The sequence below is a fragment of the Leucopleurus acutus genome (assembly GCF_964270905.1).
Source record: "Leucopleurus acutus genome assembly, chromosome: 3".
Lineage (NCBI taxonomy): Eukaryota > Metazoa > Chordata > Mammalia > Artiodactyla > Delphinidae > Leucopleurus > Leucopleurus acutus.
Genome location: NC_139145.1, coordinates 11,333,576 through 11,361,231, shown reverse-complemented (window position 1 = coordinate 11,361,231; position 27,656 = coordinate 11,333,576). Strand labels below are relative to the sequence as shown.

The 27,656-nt window shown below is 54.8% G+C and overlaps 2 protein-coding genes across 4 annotated transcripts in view; one reads left to right on the top strand and one right to left on the bottom strand.

Moving 5' to 3' along the window:
• UPF1 (UPF1 RNA helicase and ATPase) overlaps positions 1-25,170 on the top strand; it is a 36,077-nt gene extending 10,907 nt beyond the window's left edge. Inside the window, exons 2-24 of one of the 3 annotated variants that reach the window (XM_082835690.1) lie at positions 3,281-3,423; positions 5,030-5,119; positions 7,428-7,595; positions 8,021-8,201; positions 9,322-9,483; positions 10,102-10,186; positions 10,370-10,468; positions 11,000-11,108; positions 11,283-11,442; positions 11,546-11,664; positions 12,126-12,290; positions 12,386-12,500; positions 13,112-13,255; positions 13,651-13,864; positions 17,132-17,249; positions 17,656-17,812; positions 18,042-18,184; positions 19,327-19,501; positions 20,063-20,144; positions 21,689-21,850; positions 21,985-22,202; positions 22,547-22,669; positions 23,363-25,170. In XM_082835690.1, coding sequence (XP_082691816.1) covers positions 3,281-3,423; positions 5,030-5,119; positions 7,428-7,595; positions 8,021-8,201; positions 9,322-9,483; positions 10,102-10,186; positions 10,370-10,468; positions 11,000-11,108; positions 11,283-11,442; positions 11,546-11,664; positions 12,126-12,290; positions 12,386-12,500; positions 13,112-13,255; positions 13,651-13,864; positions 17,132-17,249; positions 17,656-17,812; positions 18,042-18,184; positions 19,327-19,501; positions 20,063-20,144; positions 21,689-21,850; positions 21,985-22,202; positions 22,547-22,666 — 3,129 coding nt within the window. In that variant the 3' untranslated portion in view covers positions 22,667-22,669; positions 23,363-25,170. Of the gene's footprint in view, positions 1-3,280; positions 3,424-5,029; positions 5,120-7,427; positions 7,596-8,020; positions 8,202-9,321; positions 9,484-10,101; positions 10,220-10,369; positions 10,469-10,999; positions 11,109-11,282; positions 11,443-11,545; positions 11,665-12,125; positions 12,291-12,385; positions 12,501-13,111; positions 13,256-13,650; positions 13,865-17,131; positions 17,250-17,655; positions 17,813-18,041; positions 18,185-19,326; positions 19,502-20,062; positions 20,145-21,688; positions 21,851-21,984; positions 22,203-22,546; positions 22,670-23,362 lie in introns of all 3 variants that reach the window. The other 2 variants (XM_082835689.1, XM_082835691.1) reach the window with 2 other exon arrangements.
• A 423-nt stretch (positions 25,171-25,593) lies between these two features.
• GDF1 (growth differentiation factor 1) lies at positions 25,594-27,368 on the bottom strand (the record flags this gene model as incomplete). Its single annotated transcript, XM_082835706.1, has 2 exons — positions 25,594-26,381; positions 27,044-27,368. The coding sequence occupies 2 exons, from the start codon at positions 27,366-27,368 to the stop codon at positions 25,594-25,596; spliced, it is 1,113 nt and encodes a 370-aa protein (XP_082691832.1).
• Positions 27,369-27,656: the final 288 nt, after the last annotated feature.

The following is a 27,656-nucleotide window of genomic DNA, read 5'->3' as shown; positions in this document are numbered from 1 at the left end:
CAAATATTGAGTGTTTTGTCATGTACCTGTTGACCATCTGTATGTCTTCTTTGGAGAAATGTCAGCAAGCATTTCCTTCAAGTGCTAGGTAGTACGTTCTAGGCTTTGTGGGACAAGAAGCAAATACCTACTATTAGGTATTTCATCCAACCATTTAAAAACGTAAATACCATCCTGAGCCTGAGATTGTGGCCCACACCCTCTCAGCCCTCCCCTATAGCATGATATATGTGGCTCTTTCACTGCCATGAAGTGAAATCCAGGTACCATAATCTGGCCACACACTTTCAGAAAACAAACATGTGTGTGCTGAGGCAGTCACACTGAGAGGTGTCTTGGTCCCTTGTCAGCAGCCTCATCCCAGTATTGCCGCTGCATGTGTCAGGAGAAGTGTTGCCAAAAGGAGAGGTAACTTTTTGAAGTAGTAACTTGCTATCAAAATTTCAAACAAAGGGGACTTCCCTGGTGGTCCAGTGGGTAAGACTCCATGCTCCCAATGCAGGGGGCCCAGGTTCGATCCCTGGTCGGGGAACTAAGAGTCTGCCCGCATGCTGCAACTGAGAAGTCCGCATGCTGTAGCTAAGAAGTCTGCTTGCCGCACCTAAGGATCCCACATGCCCATGTGCCGCAACTAAGACCCAGTGCAGCCTAAATAAATAAATAAATGTTTAAAATATTTTCAAACAAAGCACAACAAAAAATTTAACAACCTGATTAAAAATGGGCAAAGTAGGGCTTCCCTGGTGGCGCAGTGGTTGAGAGTCCACCTGCCGATGCAGGGGACACGGGTTCGTGCCCCGGTCCGGGAAGATCCCACATGCTGCGGAGTGGCTGGGCCCGTGAGCCATGGCCGCTGAGCCTGTGCGTCCGGAGCCTGTGCTCTGCGGCGGGAGAGGCCACAACGGTGAGAGGCCCGCGTACCGCAAAAAAAAAAAAAAAAAAAAAAAAAGGCAAAGTACTTGACTAGACCTTTCTCCAAAGAAGATACCCAAATGGCCAACAGGCATAGGAAAAGATATTTAGCATCATTATAATCCAGGTTTTTTTTATAATCCATCATTATAATCCAATCAAAACCACAGTGAGATACCACCTCACACCCATTAGGATGGCTACTGTCAACAACCAACAGAAAAATCACACGTGTTGGCAAGGATGTAGAGAAATTAGGACCCTTGTGCACTACTGGTGGGTGGGAATATAAAATAGTGTAGCTGCTGTGGAAAACAGTATGGCAATTCCTCAAAAAGTTAAACATAGAATAATTATATGATTCAGCAACTTCACTTCTGGGTATATACCCCAAAGAATTGAAAACAGGGACTTGAAGAGATACTCGTACTCCATGTTCATAGCAGCATCATTCACAGCAGCCAGAAGGTGGAAGCAACCCAAGTATTCACTGACTGATGAATGGATAAACAAAATGTTGTGTGTCCATACAATGGAATATTATTCAGCCTTAAAAAAGGAGGAAATTCTGACACAGTTAGGACATAGATGAACCTTGAGCACATTATGCTAAGTGAAATACGTCAGTCACAAAAGGGCAAATACCGCATGATTCCACTTATGTGAGGTCCCTACAGTAGTCAGATTCATAGAAACAAAGTAGAATGGAGGTTGCCAGGGGCTGAGGGAGGGGGAATGGACAGTTTCAGTTTGAGAAGATGAGAAAGTTCTGGAGATGGATGGTGGTAGTGGTTGCACAACCATGTGAATGTACTTAACGCCACAGAACCACTTACAATTTTTTTAAAAAGGAGGTCAGGGATTTACAAAGAGGTGCTTGTGATGATGTTAATAATACTGTCTTCATTACATTAAAATCCAAAAGTTAATACTGATTTTTCATTTAAAAAGAAAAACCTTCCCCCAAACAAAGCATACAGTCTTCTTGCATTTAACCTGATTGTTGCCTTCTGAAAAAATGTTGGGACTTCCCTGGTGGTCCAGTGGTTAAGACTTCGCCTTCCAGTGCAGAGGGTGTGGGCTTGATCCCTTGTTGGGGAGCTAAGATCCCACATGCCTGGTGGCCAAAAAAACAGAACATAAAACAGAAGCAATATTGTAACAAATTCAATAAAGACTTTAAAAATGGTCCACATCAAAAAAATCTTAAGAAAAAAAGATAGTATATTAAAGTGGTGAAATGGGGTTCTGATCTGGCTGAGACCATTGCAGAGACACGTGTTCCTGTAATGGGTTCTTGGCTTCCTTGACAACCTGAATGCACCTTTGGAGTTTCTGGGATGCCCCCCCCTCAGGAGACCCGTTGTCCTTAGGCCCATATAGGTGACTGGAGCAGTGGACAGGGACTGGCCTGAGCCGACCCCGCATGGCGTGGGTGTGGGTTTTGGTTTCCCAGCTCTGCGTGGCAGGTTAGTGTCTGATCCCGTCTCACAGCTCAGAGAAACCTGGTGCCTGCCCTGGGGCTCCTGTCACTCCTTCCCGTCTTTCATCGCATGATGCTTCCACTGCTTGACCCAGCCTTGTGTGGGCTGTGGCCCGTGGGGACCATGATGGGGACTGTTGGCTGCTGTCTGAGGAGGCAGTTCCGACGGGGGCAGCATTAGGAGCACCTGTTTCCCTCGGACAAGCTGAGTCTGTGCACTCGTGAATGGATGTGTGAGCTCAGCAGAGGTGCCTGTGAAATTCATCGCTTAGTTATTTAAAGTTGCCTATTTGTATGTTTTTGCTGTTATGACATATAAAGGGTACATTTAGTAAGATTGTGTCCTGAAACTGGAAGATTATCCTAACATTCAATTTCTAATTCATAATTAAGAAGGGCTGCCTTCTGGAGAGGGGAACTGACAGTGAAGGAAGTATGTGGACTAACGAGAGAACTGCATTCCCACATCTGCAGGGGTCACAACCTTTACTTCTGGTGCTTAGGCTTTAAAGGAGGAGGACCCTTGTGCAGCTGTCCGCAGGGGGGGGACCATATCTGGTTTGTAAAAAGTCATCTTGCTTCTTGTGGCCCTCAGCTTCCTGCTTGTAGTCATGGCGCTATGGCTAGATGGGGTTGGGCCTGGGTGTGCAGGTGGCAGGGCGGATGACCTCAGCCACCTGTGCCCTGTTTTTGGCCAGGTAGGTTTGATAGGGAAGAGGAGAGTATGAAAAGTCACATCAGAAGACGCTGAACTGTTGCACAGTAGAGAGCAGGCCAGTGCTTCATGGGAAGGTTGCCATGACTGCTCATATGGGGAGAAGCCATGTGCCTGGGCTGAGGCCCGGAAGCTGCAGTCTTTCATGGTGACGCTGCCTTCTGCCATAGGTCGGTGGACCTGAGGGCATCCTGCAGAACGGGGCCGTGGATGACAGTGTGGCCAAGACTAGCCAGTTGTTGGCCGAGTTGAACTTCGAAGAAGATGAGGAAGATACCTATTACACGAAGGATCTCCCCATACATGCCTGCAGGTGAGCACCTTCAGCGGAGGAGAGGACTCGCCTCCCAGAGCATCCACATTCTATATGCATTTGCTAACTTTACAGAGGCCCCTCTAAGACCATGGACTGTGACACTTGGAAACACTGTCCTTGGGAATAAGGAGGTTGCTCAAGCCTTTATACACACATAAGTCCCTATTACTGGGCAGGCGAATGGGATCAGCACCCTCTGTCATCCCTGATTCTCCCAGCTGGAGGGGGAAAGGTTCCCCTTCTCTGCCTTCCTCAGGCCCTTGGGTTGTTACCCGGTACCTGCCCCACTCACGTATCAGAAAGAACTCATCACATGGGGTGAGCATTTGGAGGGTGAATAGAGCAGCTAAGATTTCTCTTACAAAGAGATCACTGTAGGCTTCTTTAAAACATCTGCCTCCTTGTTGCATGGAAGATTCCTGAAAAATTGGAAGTGAGTAGTCAGTGGATAGACCTGCGTGTTGACCAAATTTGGAATTCTTATCTAGAGGAGGACCCACCCCTTGTGTTTGGACTTACTCTTGCTTTTTTGTTACACGCACATGAGGAAATTGAGACCAAAGGAGGTGAAATGATCTTGCTCAGGGCACCCCGCCAGGCAGGGCAGTGGGCCTGGGCCTCTACTCAGCTCTGCCTGCCCCTTGGGCATGCTGCCCCTCTGAGGTCTGCACCCATCACGGGACAGAGGGCCGCTCTTTTCCCTGCTTGGTGGGCACACTTTTTTACTTTGTTGGCTCTTTGTTCACTCTCATTTACAGTACATTTTTACATATGTATTCGCGTTCCTGTTATGTACCAAATATGCCTGTGAAGTGGTCCTGGTGAAGCTGCAGGTCGTTAAAGTCTGCACACCCCGTCGCACTCCTGCCGTCCGTGGGGAGTGGAGTAGGGAGAGCCCCCTGGCGTGAGGTGTTGAAGGGAAGGTTCTTGGCCAGAGGACATTCTCATTTGAGACTTGAGTCTTGGCTTCATCCACATACAGAACTCTGTGGAGAGCCAATATTTTTGTTTTTGGTGTGTTGATTTTCAGAAAAGGGAGGCCAGGGGGATCTCCCTAGGTGCTCCTTGTGAGCTGAGCTCAGTCTGTACCCCAGGACCCTCCGCTGCTGGGTTGAGCTGAGTGTTCCCAGGAGCAGGGCGCCCTCTGCTGGAGCATGGGAGGCACTGTGAACGCAGCATGGCCTCAGCTTACCTTCTGTGTGCCCAGAGCTAAGGATGCCGATTTCCCTGCTTGTAAGTCACGGTTCCTGAAACTTGAGGCCAAGGGGAGTGACTAGGTCACCTTGGGGGTTTTAGGACTCCGTTGTTGGGCTCACCTGGCACCTTTTACTGCTCTCACCCCCCCACACACACCTCACCCTGGAAGGGGCTTTGCTGCTGTCTGAGGAGTCTCCACAGCACCCCTAAACCCTTCCCTGCGTTCACAGGGTCAGGAAGCCTCTGCAGTTAACTGATTGGATTTTGTTAGTGGGATCATTGGGTTTGAGTATGTGTTTAATGAAAAACTTAAAAATGTTGTAAGAGGAAAGAATTTTACATCCTGCCAAATTAAAACCAGAGAGTGGTCTTCTAGCTTTAACTGTTGATGTTTTGACTTTTTTAGTTACTGCGGAATACACGATCCTGCTTGCGTGGTTTACTGTAATACCAGCAAGAAGTGGTTCTGTAATGGACGTGGAAATACTTCTGGCAGGTAGATAATCAAACCGCGCATGTGTCTTTAATCAGTGCTGTGCTCAGATTTGTGTGTAAATTATGGAAATGTTGAAGCGAAGCACAATATAAAAGCACGCTAACAAACCTGGTTTTTTCCCTCCTCTGTGACTGGTTTAACTTGAAACAGATGGTGGTGTGTGAATGCCTTAATGTATTTACCCTTGATTTATTCTCTGTGGTTCTTTTTATTATGCAAGTAGGGTTGGCCTAATTCTCTTTCCCAGTTTTTATTTATATTTTTCTGCAAGATGAGCTCCTGGCATGCCCGTTCATCTTCATTACTGGGTGCCTGGGGAGGATGTTCCCAAGACAGTAATGGGCATCCATGGGAGCCGCTTCCTGAGAAGGCTCCCTCTGGCCTTAGCTCATCAGAGCAGTCCTGAGGCTAATATGGGCCAGATCCTGAATCATCAGATTAAATTAAGTTCACTTGACCGTCGGTTCTGGGCTTCCCTTCCTGCTGTTGATCAGCAGCAGCTGTGACTAGGTCCCTTGTTTTGTGTTTGGGGTGAGACCCGCATTGTGAGGGTGCTTGGATTCCAGGGGAGAGTCCGTTTGGCTAAGCTCGAGTGGTGAGACTCCTCAGCCTCCACCACTGGCATGGGTCTGGTCCTGGTGGCTCCTCCAAGGCTGCCATGATGTGCAGCGACTCACTCCATTACCACAGGGAAGCAGAGCAGAGTCTCCGTGGGGCAAGGATCCAGGTCGCCTGCAAGAAAGCGGCATCTTCCTCTGAGGTTCATGTTTTATAGAAATAAAGTGACAAAATTCCATAGGCAGCTTTATTTGCACAGAGCCCGTACCCTTACTGTGCCTTTGGCAGCTGTGGCTGAGGACACAGAATGGTCAGCTCTCGTGTCACCTTGGAGTTAGTAATGCGAATTGTGGGGTTCTGAGTGAGGCAAGAAAGGGAGCTGATGTTTTTTAGAGATTTGAAGGGAAAAGCATCTTCAGGATAACCAGAAGAGACTGCTATACCATTTTCTGAACTTTCTGGGTAATTATAAGTGTTACCGTGTTCACATTAGTTCCTCTCCTGCAGGAAAAGCAGTTAAATAAAACTTGCCTTGGCTGGCAACCCCAGCTTCCGGTCAGCAGAGCCAAGATAAGGGAAGTGAGCGGAGGGCCTCTAAGAGAAAACAGACTCGGCCAGCCAGATTGTGTGTTCTGTGCAAGGTCAGACTCTGAAGGTGATGGAACAGCCACTCGCCTTCAAGAAGCTGCCAGTGTAATGGAGTGAGGTGGGCCTAGAAAAGACAAGAGAAAATCATTGATCCTGGTAGAAGGCCCAGGGGTGGGGGGAGGGGTGGCTTTGGAAGTACGGAGAGCAGTGATGATTAGTTAGGTAATCTGACAGTCTTCGTGGGGCCAGAGAGGATTAGGATGTTGGCATCTGAGCCGAAGCTTGAACAGGAGGGGTTTCCCAAGGTGATGTGAGGGTGGCAGCAGGGAAGGCTGGAGGCTTGGCAGGCATGCTCAGCGTGTGACAAACCTGCAGCCAGGCTGCAGATCGCTGCGGGGGCTGGGAGGGCTTGAGGCAGAACCGTGCACCACCCGTGGGCCCTGAATGAGGCTGGCGTGGCGGAGGGTAGAGTTCTGTGGCTGGGGCACCCAGGCCCTGGTTTAGGTGAGCCGTGTCCCGGAAATGAGAAAGGCGTCAGAGCCCTGGCCACCGGAAGCAAGAAAAGAGCTGAGGCGGCGGGGCTTTCAGACCGTTCAGGGCTGGCCCTGTGCTTCCGGAGAGTAGCCCTGAGCCCCACTACTCGGTATTTTTTACTGTCCTCAGGTTTCTAATACATTTGGTTATCAGGTTTCCTGGCCTGCAGCAAATGAGGAGGGGTGTTGCTCCTGGAAGCAGGCACAGGGGCCATGAGAAGTGACTTTGAAAGGAGCAGGAGAGAAACTACAACGAGCAGAGGAGCAGTGAAAGGGGCGAGCCTCCTGCCTCTCCAGGACAGCAGCCTTGGCCCCAGCGTTAGATTCACTTAGGTCCAATAAGTTGGATTTAAGAAAGCAGGAACTGGGGGGGAGAGAAAAAAGCAGGAACTGTGTGAAACGTGTTAGGAAAGTTTTCCTTAAAAATGGTTCAAGTCGGATTGATTTTTGTGCTCCGTAGGGAGCCAGTTCAGGGGCGGGCTGGTCCCCCGGGATGCCAGATGGATGAGGTGTGACCACTCCTGCTAATGGACCGTGAACGGTACCGGAACTTTTAACGGAGCTCGAAAATTGGAAGTGGTGAAAAGCCAAACTTTGGGTGTTAACTGTTTATCATTTCCTGGTTTCAGCCACATTGTAAATCACCTCGTGAGGGCAAAATGCAAAGAGGTGACTCTGCACAAGGATGGGCCCCTGGGGGAAACGGTTCTGGAGTGTTATAACTGCGGCTGCCGCAACGTCTTCCTCCTCGGCTTCATCCCTGCCAAGGCTGACTCGGTTGTGGTGCTGCTATGCAGGTGAGGGCAGGGCCGCGATTTCCCTGGGGGACTGCCTTTCAGCCCCAGTCCTCTTCCCCAAAGACTCAGCCACTCCATGGCTCTGACTCCATGGAGCTTTAAAATAGTTTCTGCCGACTGACGAGGTGTAAGGAGGTTCGGGGGGCTGGGGCTTGTTAGAGAGCTGGGAATGTCAAGTAACCCTTTTGGGGTGTGTTCTGGTTAAATCACGAAAACAATTCTGTAAAAGCAAAGTCTCTTCTGAGTTTTAAGAGTTCAGAGCTCAAGTGTGTGGGGACACACAATTTATTCCTAACAATTTAAAGGTAATGTGCTCATACAGTAAAATGTAGGGAAAACGCCCCTTTGAGGTTAAAGGCAGTAAGTCTTTGGGGGGCTAGAGGTCATCCTCACCTGGGCTCTCCCCACCCTCGGGGCTTCTGCAGGCAGCCCTGTGCCAGTCAGAGCAGTCTCAAGGACATTAACTGGGACAGCTCGCAGTGGCAGCCCCTGATCCAGGACCGTTGCTTCCTGTCCTGGCTGGTCAAGATCCCTTCTGAGCAGGAGCAGCTGCGGGCGCGGCAGATCACCGCCCAGCAGATCAACAAGCTGGAGGAGCTGTGGAAGGTGAGCGCCTGCTGGGAATGCACACCCATCTCAGCACCAAGTGTTGCGGGGGGTGGAGAGGGGAGCTGGGGGTGGTGTCTCAGAAACAGGAGGTTCCGGAAGGAGCTCGAGGGGGACTCTGCAGCCTCTACCTGGAGTGGCCCCTCGAGCTCCTTCTGGAAGCAGGACCGAGGGTGCCACGGGTACCTCCCGCCAGGCCTCTGGGAAAGGAAAGCTCCGGCTGTTAGAATTTTTCTCTTGCTGAGGGCAAGGGTAGGTGGTGGGAAGGAAGTGGTTGGGAACTGGCCATTGGTGACTGTGTGTGGACATGTCAGGAAGAGCCGGGCCTGAGTGGACAGACAGGACTGCAGGTGTACTCCATAAAACCTGGTCGGGCCTGTGGCACATCGGAGCCAGGGCGACACCAGGCTGGGGGCGCGCAGGACTCCTGCCCTGCCCACAGACTGTTTCTCCAGGGAAGCCCATCTCTGGTTCTGGCTGTTTATATTTTACGATAAAGTTTTAGTAACTAGGCTAGAAATTTTAATTAGGCACCCATATAATCAAGGATGTGAATTTATCTTCAAGTGCAAGTCAAAATATTTTTGAAGGACAGTCCAGCAAGGAACCTTTCCACCTTGATTTTCAAGTTGCCACAATTACTTCACTGTTCCTGTTTGTATCCAGACAGCCCACATACTGTTTTGTCCCTGCCAAGGAAGTGTGCGTTGCTCCTGTTGGTGCAGCATAGGATCAGGAGGAAATGGGGACGTGGGCCTTCCTTTCTGTTTACACAGCCAGGGAAGCCAGTAATCTTTCTGGCAGCCAGGAAGAAGTGTAATCTCTCCCAGGTCAGGGGTTAGGCCTTTGTTGGAGAATGCAGCCATCTGATGGTATAGGTGTGTCAGGGCTGTGTACCTGGGTGTCCACCTTTGTGTGCCACGTGGACTTCCTGATATGAGGGCTCTCCTTACGGAGTGGACACCACCGACCACCGGGTGCCCTTCTCCGCATCAGCCCAACATCAGCTCGTTCTGAGAAATGGTGGGTGTGACTGTGCCTCTGTTGACTGGGGAGCTCGCATATAGTTCATTGTAGAGGTGAGAACAGGGAAGAACGTGGTGCCGTTCTTGTCCTCTAGGAAAATCCTTCTGCCACCTTGGAGGACCTCGAGAAGCCGGGAGTGGATGAGGAGCCGCAGCATGTCCTCCTGCGGTATGAGGATGCCTACCAGTACCAGAACATTTTCGGTCCTCTGGTCAAGCTGGAGGCTGACTACGATAAGAAACTGAAAGAGTCGCAGGTGATGTGTGTGCAGGAGGGTTTGGTCATTTTAACAAAGCATCTCTCCTAAGGTCTGGGGAGGGTGGTTTTCTCTGCAGACTGCAAATGCTGACGGAGGCCCAGCCCCTGAGAGACAGAACCGTGGATTGAGGACAGGCCTGTGGGCAGACGCCCCATCACTCAAAGCCAGACACCCGCCTGGGTGTTTTCTGATTTTAAATCCAACAAAAATTCCTTACATTTGGGTTTGTAGCCTTTGCCACAGCCATGAGAGTCAGACCTCAGGAGCCCACAGCACACTGAGGACACTCCTTGTGCCCGTCCCTCGGAGACTGTGCATAGGAAGCAGGAGCCCTGAGGCTCACAAGATGTGTCCTCGGCCATCGGCTTCCTTCTCTCCCTCCGCAGCCCACAGAGAAGCCGCCTCCAAGAACAGACATCATGTGGGGGTCTCCTGGTCGTCCTGCGCAGGTTTCGGGGTCCTAATGACTTCTCTCTTGGATGTGCCCTTGTTGGTGTTTCAGGCTGTCCGGTGCTGCTCGCCATAGGGCACGCACCTGTGGAAACCCAGACACAAGGAGTCCAGGCCTGTGTCTGTGTTGCAGGCTAACAGGGCTCTTATTTTTTATGTGCTCAGACTCAAGATAACATCACGGTCAGGTGGGACCTGGGCCTTAACAAGAAGAGAATCGCCTACTTCACTTTGCCCAAGACTGACTCTGGTAATGAGGATTTAGTCATAATTTGGTTAAGAGGTGATTTTAAGTTTTAAAATATTTGTGACCATAAGTAGCATAAAATTCCTAGTTTCACCCTTGTAAAGTGTCCCTTAATTTGAACTCTTCATGGTAGCGTCTGTGGCACATGTGAAAACTTTAACTTTCTTGCTGTCTTTTCCCTGTAAGACATGCGGCTCATGCAAGGGGATGAGATATGCCTGCGGTACAAAGGGGACCTGGCGCCCCTGTGGAAAGGGATCGGCCACGTCATCAAGGTCCCTGATAGTATCCTTTGTGTAAAGAAGGGCTGGCACAGGCACTGTCTGCCCAAGTCTCTGACGAGCTTGTCCAGAGCACAGGAGACCTGCGTGGGAGTCACTGCTGAGAGCAGCCTCGGGGCCTCAGGTGGAAGGAAGGGTGTGTACAGCTGCGGCTGCAACGCCCTTTCTTCAGGTATCCTCTGAGGGGGCACCGTTTCTGTAAAACTGATGAAGAGAGCTGCTTAGGCAGAAGCCAGGGTGCTCCGAGCTATGTGCCTGAGGGCTCTGCGGAAATTCACAATCAGGGCCTGGAACTTGGGCCCTGGGCTTGGCTGCTCCATGCTGGGTGCTGGCTGCTGCCCCAGGGCTCACGAGGAGGAGGACGGTGCTGGCTGCGCTGGCCCCGGACACGGTGGGCAGAATCTGTCACCGAGAACATGGGTCTCTGGCTGCGTTTTCTGTCTTTGGTGCAGAGGAGGGTCTGTGTCTTCAGTAACAGAGTGAGGTCTCCTCAGAAAGGCTTTTGACCAGAATGAGACTTAACTCGGCGGCATAGATTATGGCGATGAGATCGCTATTGAGCTTCGGAGCAGTGTGGGTGCACCCGTGGAGGTGACTCATAACTTCCAGGTGGATTTCGTGTGGAAGTCAACCTCATTCGACAGGTATGTCTGCCTCCTTCCCAGCCTCTACTTCCCTGCATCTACTTTGCAGTCACCTGCCCTTGGCGTGGCTGCTGCCTCCGGCGTCTCCGTGCTTCTCCTCCTCATCACGGAGGGGCAGGTCTGCACAGCAGCTCCACGGTGGTGCGTGCCACTGACCTGGAGCTTTCCTTTCAGGATGCAGAGTGCGTTGAAAACCTTTGCTGTGGACGAGACCTCCGTGTCGGGCTACATCTACCACAAACTTCTCGGCCACGAAGTGGAGGATGTGATCATCAAGTGCCAGCTGCCCAAGCGCTTCACGGCGCAGGGGCTCCCTGACCTCAACCACTCTCAGGTTCTCCCCCGCCCCGGGGGCAGGAGGGTCCCAGACTGCAGAGGCTGCCCGGTGAGCGGCCCTCCGCCGTGCCTGCACCCCTAACGGCCACTTGTATCCGAAGGTTTACGCCGTGAAGACTGTGCTGCAGAGACCACTGAGTCTGATCCAGGGCCCACCGGGCACAGGAAAGACGGTGACCTCAGCCACCATTGTCTACCACCTGGCTCGGCAAGGCAATGGGTAGGGCTCTGCATGGCCCAAGTGGGGGAGAGAGGGAGGCCTGTCTTCCAGGAGGCTTCGGGGCCCAGGGTGTCTGGCATGCTGCATTCTATGCCGTTTGTATTAGATCTGGCCTTTGCGGTTGCTTTTAACAAGCAAACCTGCCATTCTTGTAAAGGCCGTAGTGGGTAGGTCCATCCTGGGTCGTGTTGTGCCTGCGTGCACCTTGGAGCTTTGAGAGACTTTACAGTGCAAACGGGAGGTGAGGATGTTGGACTCGGGTGCTAGCGGTGGGTTGCTTGAGTAGAGTGAAGATCAGGAAGCTCCAGACCATCTGGCTCTTAGCTCCTTCAGCATCGTGTCACTCCCGGCTTTAGTCTTAGAGCTTGAGCAGGCTCTACTGCCTGTGATTCAAAACAACAGTCTTGGCTAATTCGACTTTCTCTGGGCGAGCACTGACATTTGCTCACATTGTGTTGAAGGCCCGTGCTTGTCTGTGCTCCAAGCAACATAGCCGTGGATCAGCTGACTGAGAAGATCCACCAGACTGGGCTGAAAGTCGTGCGGCTCTGTGCCAAGAGCCGAGAGGCCATCGATTCCCCGGTGTCGTTCTTGGCCCTGCACAACCAGATCAGGAACATGGACAGGTGGGTGTCGGGTAGCCGGCCTTAAGTGAGGTGTGTCTCCCCTGGGCAGGCCCTGGCGGCACACGCCTCCCTCTCATGTGCCCCTGTGTCTGCAGCATGCCGGAGCTCCAGAAGCTGCAGCAGCTGAAGGATGAGACTGGCGAGCTGTCGTCTGCGGATGAAAAGCGATACCGGGCCCTGAAGCGCACTGCCGAGAGGGAGCTGCTCATGGTGAACTCACCTGCCCTGCTGCCGGGGGAACTGGCCTGGGCCTTTGGGCGTTTGTCTTGTTCACTTGGGCTAAAGGACCTGCTTGGATATGTTAAGTCCACGATGGCACCTTTAGTTAGTTTGTTCTTTTGCATTTGAGGAGAGAACTCTGATACCCTCCTCCGTATGCTTTTCTGAGATCACACAGAGACATCTTGTTGAGGTAGATTCCACTTCCCGCCAGCCTCCCTGCTGCTGGGATCTTGGGAACCTGGTCCGTACCCGCGGTGGGGCAGGGGGCAGGTCTGGAGCGCTGTCTCCTGCTCTTTGCTGATGAACCAACCAAAAGTGGATCTCAGCATGAGCATGGTGCCCTTGGCTTAGCACTGCCCCTCAGAGGCTGTCTCAAGGCGCCAAGTTCTTTCTTAGGAGTGAAGCCCAACCACTTAGGATCTCAAAAGTTAGGGTCATTGCACCCTGGACAGATGTTGTCAGGGAGGGACCACTTATCTCCATAGTTGTTGAGGAGGGCGTGGACCGGAATGGTGTCTGTGTCCCGTCCTGCCTGCTTTGGGGATCTGGGAACATTGGCCGTGCAGGTGCCCTGATGCCTGGCGCACTCTCTTCCCCAGAATGCAGATGTCATCTGCTGCACGTGTGTGGGCGCCGGGGACCCGAGGCTCGCCAAGATGCAGTTCCGATCCATTTTAATCGACGAGAGCACCCAGGCCACCGAGCCAGAGTGCATGGTCCCTGTGGTCCTTGGAGCCAAGCAGGTGGGCCACAGCCCATCCATTATAGTCTTGTTTGAAAATTGGTGTGCATTCTCTCTTGTTCCAGTTCTGTGTAATTCTTAGTGCTGGGGGTTTGTTTTTAAGTGTCCTGTAGTGCTGTTTGATGCCCTGCCAGAGCACAGAGGGATGCACAGCAGGCCCTTTGAGGGGGTCTTCAAAGGGTGGACTTGGCACAGAGTGCCTTTGTGTGGGTTCTGAGTGCAAGTTTGCGTGTTCCATGTATGTGGTGGGCAGTTTTCCCACCCCCAGGCCATATCTTGCCACTTGAATTCACATAGCCGGGTGGTTGTATGGACCCTGGCCCTCTTAGTCCCCTGAGTGGACGTCTAGGCTGTTCCATGCTTGAGCTTCTTACCTGTGTGGGCCTTTCACCACAGCTGATCCTCGTGGGCGACCACTGCCAGCTGGGCCCCGTGGTGATGTGCAAGAAGGCGGCCAAGGCCGGGCTGTCCCAGTCGCTCTTTGAGCGCCTGGTGGTGCTGGGCATCCGTCCCATCCGCCTGCAGGTCCAGTATCGGATGCATCCTGCGCTCAGTGCCTTCCCATCCAACATCTTCTATGAGGGCTCTCTTCAGAATGGTGTCACTGCAGGTAATACTCGGCCCAGAGTGGGGGGCCTGGGGAGACAATACCTCCTGTCACTTCCTTCTTAAGTGGCCTTACGTGGTGACTGCTTGTGGGTAGGGGACGCCTCAGAGAGATGCAGTGGTCAGTGGGACAGAAAGTGCACTGTGGGACATTCTCGTGGTGTGGGCAAGGGGGAGCCTGCGTCCTCGTAAAATTCAGTCACTATGTGAGCATTTCCACCATTGGCGCATCACACACAACACACACAAGAGGGGGTGGCAGAGCTGACTGCCTGTCCCGCTCCTTCCTCTATCGGTGGTTCTCAAAGTCCGGGCCATGGGGGTCTCAAAGACCTCTGCACGACCAAGGCCAGACTACTTCTGTAGTAACACTGGGACATCGTGTGCCTTTTGGCTGTGCTGACACTTACGCTAATGGCGCAGAAACCTCAGCATGAGTCAGTGGTGCAACCAGGCTGCTGTGTGTCGTCACCACCACGCACCTGTGGCAGGCACCAGCCTGGGTGCACAAGCAAAGAGTACTCAGTTTACTAATCCCTGAGTGCATGTTCTTGTGATTCTATGTGTGATGGGAGAGGACGTTCTCCTAAGAAACTTGGCAGGGGTGTGAGGTGCTTGAAGGAAGGACTCACACACTGGTTATACAGACTGGGGTATTTAGCAGGCGTTTTCCCAAAAGTGACCAAAGTGAGCCTGTGGCTTCAAGGAAAATAAGTGAGAATATTCATCACCAGTGATAAAATCTGAGAATTCACACCAAAATTAGAATTTTGGAAAACCCATGTTCCCTAGCATAAGCTGATCAAGTCTTCCCAATGCTGCGTGGATTTTCTGATGAGATCTTTGGTGGTGACAGATGTCAGGTGCGTCAGCCTTTGGAAGCTCTGCTTGACGGGGTGAGCAGGCACTTGCCATTCCAGTGGCCAGCAAGGGTGCTCCCAAGTCACTGGGGGGTCAAAGGCCATGCAGATGCAGGGCAGAGTAGAAAGGCCATCGTCACTGACCTGCAGGGTGACCTCCCGTCCAGCTTTCCTGTAGAATTGGGCAGAATTCCACAGTAGTAGGAAAGGTCATAAAACACGCTTCCCTTTTCCAACCACGTGCATCTGTGACCATCCTCACATGCTGCAAGGGCTCATGGGAGACTGGGAACAGGAGTAGAATAAGCCAGATAGTGAAGTGAGTTGCGAAAATTCACTAAATATATATTTTAGTGGAAAATACAGTGATTTTTCATAAAAAAATATTTGTAAGTTAATATGTTTATCTTTAAATGAATTTTAAAATATTTTAGATTTCTGGGTTTTAAAATACAATAAATATCAGTAGATGTAATCCATAAAAACAATAGCTGTTTGAACTCAACTTTTCAGAGTGTAAAGGGGTTCTGAGACCAGCATTCATTCAAGAACCAGTTAGTGTCTCATTAATGCCAGCAGCCCACCACGTCGGCCTGTTTAGCCCACGTTATAGGTGAGGAGACTGAGGCCGAAAGTGTGCGTGCCTGGCCGGGGCCCCATGGCTGCTGTGCAATGCAGTCTTGACACTTAGAATGCTGCTGGTCTGTTGGGTGGTGGGGCTAGAAAAGGCCAGGCCATGAGGAGCTTGTTTGTGATTCTCTGACGCGGTTGACACTTGTTGGGAAAGCCACCGCTTAACCGTGATTCACACCCTTGCCCACCTTGCTCCACCTACCTCCACGGCGTCGGCTCTGTAGGGCAGGGGTTGGTGGTGGTGGTTCACTGCTGAACCATCAGTGCCCATGAGTATATTTTTTTAAACTCTCTACTGAAGTGTAAAAAAGTGCCCAGATCCTAAGTGTTCAGCTTAGTGAGTTTTCACTAAGTGAACACACCTGTGTAACTAGCACCTGCATCTAAAAGCACAACCTGACCAGCTCCTTGCAGCCTTGAAGTGACCCCTGTCCAGGGCAGTGCGGGTGCCTGCCCAGACCCACGGACTCAGGATAGCCTGACATCAGTGGTGGTGGGAGTGTTTACACCACAGAAATTGGCCAGCACTGTAGATTAGCCCTCGCCTTACCCCCAGCAGGTGGTTAAGCGTTTGCCAGCAGTGAGCAGGTCACCAAGCTTGCCAGCCACTGCCCTCGCTTGAAAGGTTGAGGCTTTGCCTCATTTTCAGCTTGACATAAAAGGGATCATACAACGTGTTCTCATGGGTCAAGCTTCCTTCATCAGTGTTAGGCTATTTTCATGCAAAAATACCAGTTTTCTTACACTAATCTGTTGATCAGGTACAACTCCAGTCAGAATTCCCAAAGGTGTGGGTGGGGTATGTGACAGGACAAGCTGATTTTTTTAAATTGTAAGGACCAGGCACCCAAGACGAACATGAAGAGCCTGATGAAGGTGGCAACTCATACTAGGAGATGTCAGGAGTTACTGTAAAGCTGCAGTCGCAGAGACACTGGGCACAGTGCCCAGGATAGAGTCCAGAGGCAGACCCATGTGTCCACAGGCCCTGGTGTGTGACAAGATGGGGTCAGCTCAACAGTGTCATTCTTTTTTTTTTTTTTAACCACACCACGTGTCATTTGGGATCTTAGTTCCCCAACCAGGGATCAAACTTGCACCCTCTGCGTTGTGGAAGTGCAGAGTCTTAACCGCTGGACTACCAGGGAAGTCCCAACAGTGTCGTTCTTAAAAGCCAGTTGTAGGGGCATATGAGTCCCTTAAGGTACATCATAAAGCTTCTGGAAGGAAATAGAATATCTTCGTTACCCTGAGGCAGACACAGGTTTCTTTTCTTTTGTTTTTTTTGCAGTACGCGGGCCTCTCACTGTTGTGGCCTCTCCCGTTGCGGAGCACAGGCTCCGGACGTGCAGGCTCAGCGGCCATGGCTCATGGGCCCAGCCGCTCCGCGGCATGTGGGATCTTCCCGGACCGGGGCACGAACCCGCGTCCCCTGCATCGGCAGGCATACTCTCAACCACTGCGCCATCAGGGAAGCCCCCAGACACAGGTTTCTTAAACAGACTGCAGAAAGCACTAACCAGTGAGATCTTTTCAGCCAGTGAGCCGGCTTCATCCCAGACACGGTGCCAGGTGTTCCTGGGAGTTTCGGTACTTGGTGGCCTGGCCCGGGCCCGCAGACCTGGGTCTTTTGCCTGGAGCCTGCGGTTTCCTGCCCCACCGTGTGCCTGCCCAGGATGGCATGGCCTCCACTCAGCTCTCCACCTTAGCTCAGTCCAGACTGCCTACACTTTCTTCTCTGATAGGATATTCTCTTTTTTTCTCCTCTACGATGACAGCGGATCGTGTGAAGAAGGGGTTTGACTTCCAGTGGCCCCAACCGGATAAACCGATGTTCTTCTACGTGACCCAGGGCCAAGAGGAGATTGCCAGCTCAGGCACCTCCTACCTAAACAGGTAAGCAGTGATTCATCTGTGGCGTCTCCTGGCTTCAGTGACGGCTTGTCCAGTGACTGCTAACCTGTGGTTTTGTTTAATGTGGTGGTGAAACTTTTCCTTGTCCCCCTCATCCTTATTCTGTTCAGACACTTAAACCAACAGCCTACTTCCAATCTCATCTTTTCAGCGTATGTTTTTATGTTGAGCAGATCCTTCATAAGCCCACGCGTGAGCCTTTCTATCCCTCATGACTCTCTTGGTAAAGGATGGGCAGCCCAGCTGTGGCCGCACTGGGCAGGGCCTTCCCAGGGTCGTGCTGGAGGCGGAACTGCCCCTGAGCTTCCCACAGCCTCCAGCCTTGGGGGGGGGGGGGTCTCAGGAGCCCACAGGTGGAGCCTGGGAAGTGAAAGCCTGATTTTCTTAGGACGGAGGCTGCAAATGTGGAGAAGATCACCACGAAGCTGCTGAAGGCGGGCGCCAAGCCAGACCAGATCGGCATCATCACGCCCTATGAGGGCCAGCGCTCCTACCTGGTGCAGTACATGCAGTTCAGTGGCTCCCTGCACACCAAGCTCTACCAGGTGCGCGCGCCCAGTCCGGTCTGCTGGCTCCTACCCCAGGCACTGACCTTTGACCGCCTTGTGGCAGAGGCGCAGTGAGCCGGTGGCCAGCACCTAGGGGCTCTGCAGGCTTCAGGTCCCAGGCTCATTGCTGGGATTTGATGGTGCATCTTAACACCAGGCTGAGCACACCAGGCTGAGGGGTCCTTGAAGGAAGCCTATTGGCTGACCGTGACCGTTGCCCCTGCAGGAGGTGGAGATCGCCAGCGTGGATGCGTTCCAGGGCCGCGAGAAGGACTTCATCATCCTTTCCTGTGTGCGGGCGAATGAGCACCAAGGCATTGGATTTTTAAACGACCCCAGGAGACTTAATGTGGCCTTGACCAGAGCACGGTATGGAGGACTGAGTCCTGTTGGGCCTTGCTGGTGGCTTCTCTTGCATAGGAGTCCTTCTGAGGCGCTGGGAGGGGTTGGCCCAAGAGGCTGCTCAGTGCCTGGTTCTCTTCCTATTAATTCTCATACCCCAGCTGCACCCTGGGCTGGGGCACAGGGCATGGTAGAGGGGCTTCGCCAGTGCTAGTGGTCAGAGGGCTTCCAGCAGCAATTCGGAAAGAACGTCTCACTCATGAGTTGTCTTTGTTTCTGTGTCCTGGTGGCTTTCTGTGGCCTCAGTCTCGAAGGAAATTCCATCCCAACAGCGGAGTGTCCTTGTCAAGTTGTTTAATCCATGAGTCTAATGTTTTAGTCCTATTTGCCTTGTTCAGTTCTGGAATAAAACTTTTCTGAAATGGTGAGGGACCCAGAGGGCAAGGTGGACCCCGTGTTACCCCCACGTGACACCAGACAACAGCCACCATCGTACCAGCCCCAAGCAGGGCTCACGTTCGCATGTTGGTTCCTTCCCCACTGAGGGCACCTTGGTTTTCGTTTGTTACCCCGTTTGTTTTGTGGCCAGCTTTGGCAGGGGCGGGGGTGGTCCCAGCACAGCCTGATGAGTGTGAGCATCCATTAGCAGCTCAGCTTGGGCCTCGAGTTACATGCCCGGCCCATCAGGGGTCCCGAAGCTGCTGTGGAGCCTGCCTGGGCCACTTACGACATAGTGCCCAGGAGGCTGACTCGTGGTTGCAAACAAGGAGACTCATCTCTGAGCTCATCGGCCCACAGAGGTGTTTTGACATCTGGGCTCCACAGAAATCTGCCCTCAAATAAACCCAGGTGTAGGCTCGGCAGCTACAGGGTGGGCTCCAGTGAAAGTCACCTCTGCTTGCAGTTACCCACCTGTCCCCAGCATTCACGGCGGGCACTGGCACAGGCAGGGCAGGCGTCTGGTTAGGGAGGTCGAGGGTGGCACCCAAGGCTCCTGTGTGGCAAGAGGAGGGGTGCCTGGTGGGCGGGGTGCCAGGAGAGCTGCCTGGGCACCTTTTACTCTGGACTTGGGTTTCGAGTTCGTTTGCTCTTGCCTTGGACCGATCTGCGTAGTGCTCTGCTCACTGTGCAGCCCTAAGCACGGCGCTCTTTGTGCCCACGTCTCGCAGATATGGGGTCATTATTGTGGGCAACCCGAAGGCCCTGTCCAAGCAGCCACTCTGGAACCACCTGCTGAACTACTACAAGGAGCAGAAGGTGCTGGTGGAGGGGCCGCTGAACAACCTGCGGGAGAGCCTCATGCAGTTCAGCAAGCCCAGGAAGCTGGTCAACACCATCAACCCGGTGAGGGCCGGCCGCGGGCAGGGGGCGGGGAGGCGGGGAGGAGACTGCTGGGAACCCCGTCCTCCCCAAGCCGGTGTTCCGGGCACGTGGCAGTGAGTGATGGCAGGTGTGACACGTGACTAGTGTGAGCTGAGGGTGCGCCGAAAGTGTCAGTGTGTGAACAGGAGCCATGCATGCAGGTCTGTCCCCACAGAGCCCCCCCACGCCAGGTCTCCCTGCTGTTCTGAGGCCTTTCTGGCCTTGGACTTCATGGGATGCTACGTCACAGGTGGCACCTAGGGGTCAGACCCAAGCAGTTAGGGAACTTGGCAAACCCAAGGTGCTCTGGGGGCCTAGGGAGTGGATGCTGCTTGAGCTGAAGCCCAGAGACGGAAATGTTTGGCAACAAAGACCAGGTCAGGTGAGGAGGGGCAGGCAAGGCCCAAAGCACACAAGGCCCAAAGCCGGCAAACCTCGGGGTAGTCCTCAGTGCAGCCTGGCCACCTCCCAGGCCACCAGATCTTTGGAAGTTCTTCCTTGTGTCAACATGATAAATTCCTCACTTATCTAAACCCTTTGCAGGGAGCCCGCTTCATGACAACAGCCATGTATGATGCCCGGGAGGCCATCATCCCAGGATCGGTCTATGACCGGAGCAGCCAGGGTGAGTCTCTGCAGGGGACCGGCCCGGCCCCACAGTTGTTGACCGTTCCCACGCCCACAGCTTCCAGCCCTGTTACTCCTGGAGTGGCCTCCCAAGCCTTGGTCCACAGAAGCCTGTTTGACAGAGTTTTCTCAGCTTCCCTTGTCAGAAATCAAATAATTGGTCTTTGGCCATTTCTAAAAACCAGATGTTTTTAAAATAATACAGCTCAATGGACAGCGGTTTCTCAACAAATACCGCACGCAGCTCAGCCAGTTTGCCCCTGTGCTCACACCCCACCCTGCCTGCCCTTCGCTCGCCTTCTCAGTGGGGGTGTCACACCCACCGCCTCATTTCAGGTTTCGCGGCTTCCCCAAGCTTCAGCTCCATCTGTCAGACCTCAGGGTTGCGCATGCCCGCTTTTCCTGTGTGAGGCTTCCGTATGTACTGAGGCTGAGCCTTATCCTGCTGCTGGGATGACGACTCTTGCCTGAGCCAGTCTGTAGACGGTTCCCATTCATCCCCCAGATTCCTGCCTCCTGGGACCTTCCCTGCACCAGCCCGCATGGAGGGTGACTGCCTCACCCATGACTCTGTGCCACCTCCCCGAGTTTCACATTGGCCTTAAACCTCTCATGTGCTTGCCACTCACCCTGAGGGCAGGCGCACCCCAGCTGCTCCTTTTCCACATTAAATTGGCAAGGCCCCTTTCCCTGCCCCAGTGTTCTCCCTGTCCCTGGGCTCAGACAGGGGATTGTGTTTTTTTGTTTTTGTCTGTTTAAATATTTATTTATTTATTTATTTACTTATATTTGGTTGCGCTGGGTCTTGGTTGCGGCAAGCGGACTCCTTAGTTGCGGCAAGCGGGCTCCTTAGTTGCAGCACGCAAGCTCTTAGTTGCAGCATGCATGTGGGATCTAGTTCCCTGACCTGGGATCGAACCTGGGCCCCCTGCACTGGGAGCGCAGAGTCTTAACCACTGTACCACCAGGGAAGTCCCAGGGATTGTGTTCTTGAAGAACAACAGATCTCTTATCGCCACATCTGACGAGTCCCCGTGTGGCTGGGGGTTTCCTGGGTCCATACTTCATCCCTGATGCCACCGTGGGTCTGGGTACACCCAAGGTTGCCCTGGGGGCTTTTGCTTTCAGTGAGATCTGCTCGTCTGTCAAGCTTGGTCTTTTTCTTTTGATCGGGGGGTGGCAGGGTGGCAGTGGTAGCATGTAATATGAATATAACATTTGCCATAAAAGGTTTTTTTTAAGAAATTAGAAATGCATAGTGGTTTCAGTTTTTCAGATCCCCATGGGCCAGTGATTCTCAGAATCCCCTGGGAGAAAAGGTGCCTTCCCAGGCACCAGCCTCAAGGAGGCTATTGGGTGCAGGGAGGGGGAGGGGGTTGAGTTGTGAGATTCTGCATCAGGTGACTTTGCTGTTAGGGACGCACCAAGAAACGCTGGGGCAGACAAAGCAGTGACAGGACCAAACAGACATTTCAGCTGTGGGCAGGCAACAGATTCATCTGGATGCAGTGTGATGCCTGCCGTTCACCTTGTGTCTTATAGGCCGGCCCTCGAACATGTACTTCCAGACCCATGACCAGATTGGCATGATCAGTGCTGGCCCCAGCCACGTGGCTGCCATGAACATTCCCATCCCCTTCAACCTGGTCATGCCGCCCATGCCGCCACCGGGGTATTTTGGACAAGCTAATGGGCCAGCCGCAGGTGAGCACTGAGTGGCATCCCATGGGGAAAAGCAGTTTGGCCTTGGAGTTTGTTCACATCCAGGCTTTGAGCAGGAGTGCTTGTCTGTGAGGCTCAGAACCTCGTTCAAGGAACCCTGGATGGCTGTCTTTCAGGCCGGGGCACCCCAAAAGGCAAGACTGGTCGTGGGGGACGCCAGAAGAACCGCTTTGGGCTTCCTGGGCCCAGCCAGACGAATCTCCCCAATAGCCAGGCCAGCCAGGATGTGGCGTCACAGCCCTTCTCGCAGGGCGCTCTGACCCAGGGCTACATCTCCATGAGCCAGCCCTCCCAGATGAGCCAGCCCGGCCTCTCCCAGCCTGAGCTGTCCCAGGTGAGCCCTCTGCCACTTTAACTTGAGACGTCTCACACCCACAGAAATGTCAGACCAGCCCAGGGAGCCCTCTTCACACATGCAGACCCCGTGACACTCACCCCTAAAGACCTTAGCAGGGGGAATGTAGGTCTAGAACATTCCATCCACAATACTGTCCTGGGTAGCGTGTGTCCAATGGTGAAGTAACCAGTGTGGGTTTCCTGCCACTTAGGCTTGAGGATAAGTTTCCAGATTATTCCCTGCGGCTGGTGATGGGCTGGACGCAGAGCAGGTTCTCAAGCCTGGGAGGGTGAGTGCGCATCCTTCGACTGGGTGCTCATCTCTCCAACCTTGTCTTCCAGGACAGTTACCTTGGAGATGAGTTTAAGTCACAGATTGATGTGGCGCTGTCGCAAGACTCCACGTACCAGGGGGAGCGGGCATACCAGCACGGCGGAGTGACGGGGCTGTCCCAGTATTAGAAGGCAAGCTGGCCTCTGGAGGAGGTCTTCGCTGGGATCTGGACTTGTAGGAAAATTCGGGAAATATGGGAGTCTCAAGTCCTCGAGGGGCCAGTGCATCCTGTCACCTGTCACTCTGGGTCCCTGCACCTCTTCTTAGTGTCTGGGGGATGTGAACTTCATGCACACCGTCTGTGCCACGGTCCTCTCCAGAGAGTCTTAGAGCTGCTCCTGGTGGGCAGCCAGGAAGTGGACGTACCCCTCGCCCTGACGAGGCAGGTTGTGAGGGTGGCGAGGGCCCCAGCTCCTAGGTGCACGGGTGCCTCGGGGTGCTTCTAGGTGCCCGCGAGGGCCCTGCCTCATGGTTCTCCATCTGTAACAAGGCTGAGCAGGGCAAGCATAGGCCTGGGGCTTGCTCCTCTGCCCCTTCCTGACTGTGTGACCGGAAAGTGGGATGCAGTGATGCTGGGAGAAGGGGCGTACCGCTGTTGAACAACACAGGCTCAGCAGCCTTAACTCTTGGCTGCCTTCTCTCCGGGTGGGAAGTCATTGGTCTGGGTACCCGGCCGGCCTCTGAGGTCATGTTTAACACATGAGGACGCAGGTGCCAAGTGGAGTCGGGGACAAAGCCCCGTCCGTGCCTTCTGGGCCAGGCCCGGGAGCTGCCCCGGCTCCCACTTTCTCTGAAGCCTCTTGCCCTCCCTCCCTCCCCAACAGGTGGCAGCGGAAGAGCTAAGCTACGTGGCTTAGTCCATCAGCATCTTATTCTGGGTAATAAAAAATAAAAATAAATGGATACCTGTTTTCCACTGCTAAAACTGAAGCACCACTGTGAGCAACAGGAGAGGGAGAGGAGTACCCGAGGGAGAGAGGAGCCCGAGACAGAGCGAGCGCCCACTGCTGGCACGTGGCGGCGAGGAGACGGAGAAGGGAGAGCGGGAGGTGGGGCGGCCACGGAGGACCGCCCGCCAGCGAGCCCCGCCAGCCCCGCTCGCCGAGGAGCCCAGCGCTCGCCCGCTGCGTCCACACCTGGGTCTGCGACCAGGGCGGAGGGAGGAAGACCCTCATCTCAGAGTAGCCCTTTCCTCTGTTCTTTTCTTTCTTTTTCTCTTTTATTGAAAGGGGACTACGTTTTAGCAGGAAAAACTACGCGTTTCTGTGCTGAGCAGGCTCCTTGCGGTGGCAGCCGTGCCGGGAGAGCCCCTCAGAGTGGGTTCTGTCCACGCTGGCTCTGATATCGCCGCGCTCACAACTGCCTGTGTTCTAGGAGGGTTTTCATTTAAAGAAAATATGGTGGTTTGTGTTTTTCTGTTTGTTTTTTAAAGATTCTTTCAAAGGAGTACTGAAAAATATACTTTCCTGAATTTGTCTCTCAAATCTTAGTGGTGGACCTGGGAGATGCGAGAAGCTTCCAGAAACGAAGTTTAAACATGCCAAAACAACTCAAGATTAGGATCAACACCTGTGACGGGAGGAGGATTTTTTTTTTTTCAGTTTTAGCTTCCAGCAGCTTCTCCCTGTACGTCAGGGCAGTGAGGGAGCATGGTCCCGGGCCGGGCAGGCGACTCCGTGGTCTCTGCTGGACTCCGAGAAGCAAAGCGCTTCCCGTGTGCCGTGGACTCGGCCCCGCAGGAGGGGCCTCGGGCAGGACTGGCCGTGAGGCCAGAGGGCAGGAAGGTGGCAGTTCCCTGGCCAGTGGCTCCTTCCCCAGGGTCCTTCCTGAGGATTTGGTGGAAAGCACCAGCCAGGAGGATCTGTCCCCGTTCCCAGGGAGGCTCCCACCGTCGCTGTGGCCAGTTAGGCTCACTGAATGCCCCATCCCCTCTTGTTCCCCACCCTACCTGACTAGTTTGGAGCCCTTCTACCTGCGGGCACAGTTTTGATGAGGTGGGGTCATTTTAACTTTGGCGGGGAAAGGGAATACGTTTCTGAAATAAGTTGGTTCTGTGCCGAAGGGCTTGAAGGAGTTGTCACATCACGTGGTACAAGGGGCCTCTGCCTGGGTCTGGGTTGCAACTTGCATTTATTGTTGCTGGTGGAGTCACCCCCAGCTCTTCGCACACCGTGACGGGGATCAGCCTCCCTGGCGGGACCTAGTTGGGGACTGTCTAACCCTAACCCTGCCTATCCAGGCCCTGATGACCCTGACCCCCAGCATCCCCCTCCCCATGTGCCTTATCCCAAAGCCTCCAGATTCCAGCTGGTACATGGGAGAGACGGGGGACACACAGGCCACCTTCCTTCTGGCAAGGCCTCTTATTTATTACCATTGCTGCAGTGCTTTCGGTTCCCACTTCTTTTGGTAGCTGCATAGAGTTTGGATAGGTTTTTGCTATTACCCCTTGTGCACTGTCCCCATGGGTGACACCCACCCACCCTGTTCTGTTCCTTGGAATGCTTTGCCTCTGCTTTGTGCTGTTTGCTTTTTTCTCCACCTTAGCAACAGTTGCTATGAGTCCCCCAAATCAAGAAGCATCTGTACCAAGGCAATGTAACTTTTTGATTTTCGGTCAATTTGTTTTAACTTCTTTTGTCACCAATAAAATCTTAATAAACAGCTCTGCATTCACACTGGGGCTGGATAACTACAGGGGGTGGCAGAGCACTTGGTCTGGGGTTCTGCCTGGTTGGGGGTGGGGGATTCGGAGCCACCTCAATGGCAAAACTGAGACGGGCCAAACCTGTGCAGCAGGGACGGGAGTGGGGGAATCTGGGCCTACGCAGGGTCAGTTCCTGGGGCCCGTGTACATTAGACGTTGGGCCCTCTAGAGATGGGTTCTGGGAAGGCTGCGCCGGTGGCGTCACTTGTAGGACCTCCACCCACCATCCTGGTGGTCGATGGTGATGGACATAGCTGCTTCCCTCCCCACTCCCAGGTGACGAGACCCGAGAAGGCAGCAGAGCGGACCACGCAGTGTTTATTGTTGCCCTCTCCCGCCCGCCCCCGGTCAGCGGCAGCCGCACTCATCCACCACCATGTCTTCGTAGTGCCGCAGTACCACGTTGTCGCTGTTGTCGAAGAAGAGCACGGAGATGGGCGACAGGCGCGCGGGCACGCAGCAGGGAAGGCCGGCGGCGGCGCTAGGGGCGGCCGCGTGCATGAGCGCGCGCAGCACAGCGTGGTTGAGCGCGGGCGTCCCGCCGGGTTCGGACAGCGCGGCGGGCAGCCCGCACTTGCCCTGGCAGTAGTTGGCCAGGAAGCCGCGTGGCGCGATGACCCAGCGGTGCCAGCCCACCTCACGGAAGCTCACGTAGAGCCGCCGCGCGCGACACGCGCCCCCAGGGCCGCCGCCCACTGCGGGCTCGGCCTCGCGCCGCGGCCGGGCCAAGGGGTGGCACAGGCGCGGGTCGAGGGTCACCAGCAGCAGCGAGGCCTCGGCCAGGCTCGCGCAGGCGGCGGGAGCCCGGGGACGCAGCGCCAGAGTCAGGCGGAGGCTGCGCGGCGCCGAGGTGTTGCGGGCCCAGGCGGCGCCCAGCAGCTCGGCGCGCACCGGCATTCCCAGGGCGGACACCGCCTGGCGGAGCACCACCTGCCCGGGGCCCGCGCCCGCCGGCGCCACGCTCAGCTCCCAGCCGCCCGCCGTCCCCGCCGTCGCCTCTGCAGCCGCGAAGCGCAGCTCCAGGCGGGCCTGGCTCGGGCGCTCGGCTGGCTCCACGGCCGACAGGTCGAAGACGACGGTCCACTCAGGGCACTGTCCCGCAGCTGAGGCGGGCTCCGGGGGCCGGGCGGCCGCGCCTGGGGAGGAAGGGAGAGGGCTCGGCTGGCGCTGGGTCCCCACTCGGTGCCGACCGGCCCGCGAATGGGTCTTGGTTGGGGACAGCGGGGGAAGGTGAGCGACCGGAGCTGGGGGTCGCACCATCTGTTAGAAGGCGTCAAATGGTGTGAAGCGGCGGTGGGTGAGGGAGATGGAGTGGGGGCAGGGCGTCACTTGCAAGGAAGAGGCCCCGACCAGTGTAGGGCGGCCAGCCCGCCGTTGGGGACATAGGCGGGGGTGGGGAGGTGGGGGGGGGGGGAAATGAGCGAACGCATGGGGCTAGTGGGGAAGCGATGCTAGGGCGGGTGGCATCTGCAGGAAGGCATCAAGTGGTGTGAAGCGGCAGAGGGGGTGGGATGGAGTGGGGGCAGGGCTTCAGCTGCAAGCAAGGGGCCCTGCTCGGTGCAAGGGAGCCTGGCCTTCGGATCACTCCCCCACCCCATCCCCTGTCCCGGCAGGTGGCCACGCGGAGGAGCTGAGGGAGTTCAGAGGCCCAGGTTGCTTGCGGGCTGGACGGGGAGGGTGGCGACCCTCAGGGCTCTCCGGCCTTCCTCACGCGCCGCTGGAGGCTCGTGGCGGGCTCGGGGCGCCCAGCGGGGTATCGGCCTCCCAGACCCACGCCCCCAGCGCAGACCCCACTCACCGCGGTCCGGGACGTGGCGCACGATGTTTCCGGCGACCCCCAGCTCCTCCACATGGCACGGCCGCAGGGTAGTCCCCAGGGGCGTCCTCCGAGGGCCCGCCCTGGCCTCCTGGTGGTCCCGGCGGCGGAACAGGCGCCACATGACAGGGGGTACAGGCCGGGACTTGGGGGCGCCCCGGGGCACGTCGGGAAACCCGAGAGCCTGGAGTAGGGCGGCGGCGGGGCCCGGGGGCGCGGGGGCGCGGGCCGGGGGTGACGAGGGCAGAAGCATGGCCAGTAGGAGAAGAAGGACGCGGCGGCCCGGACGCCGGCACAGCGGTGGCATCTTCGTCACAGGCGGCGGCCGGGCGAGAGCTCAGGGGCTGCTGGGCTCCGGGACCTGCGGGCTGGGGGCGGGACCGGGGTCCCTGGAAAGACCTGGGCCAGGTCAGGGTCTCGGGGGGCGTGGCCGCGATCCTGAAGTCGAATAGGGACCAATCACGGGGGCGGGGTCTCGAGGGGGCGGGGCAGGGGTTCCGGGAGTGGCCAGGGCGGGGTGGGTTGCGGCGGGGGCGGAGCCTGATAGGGCCAGGGTACAGGGGGCGAATGGGGGAGCCGCGTGGCTGGTCCCCGA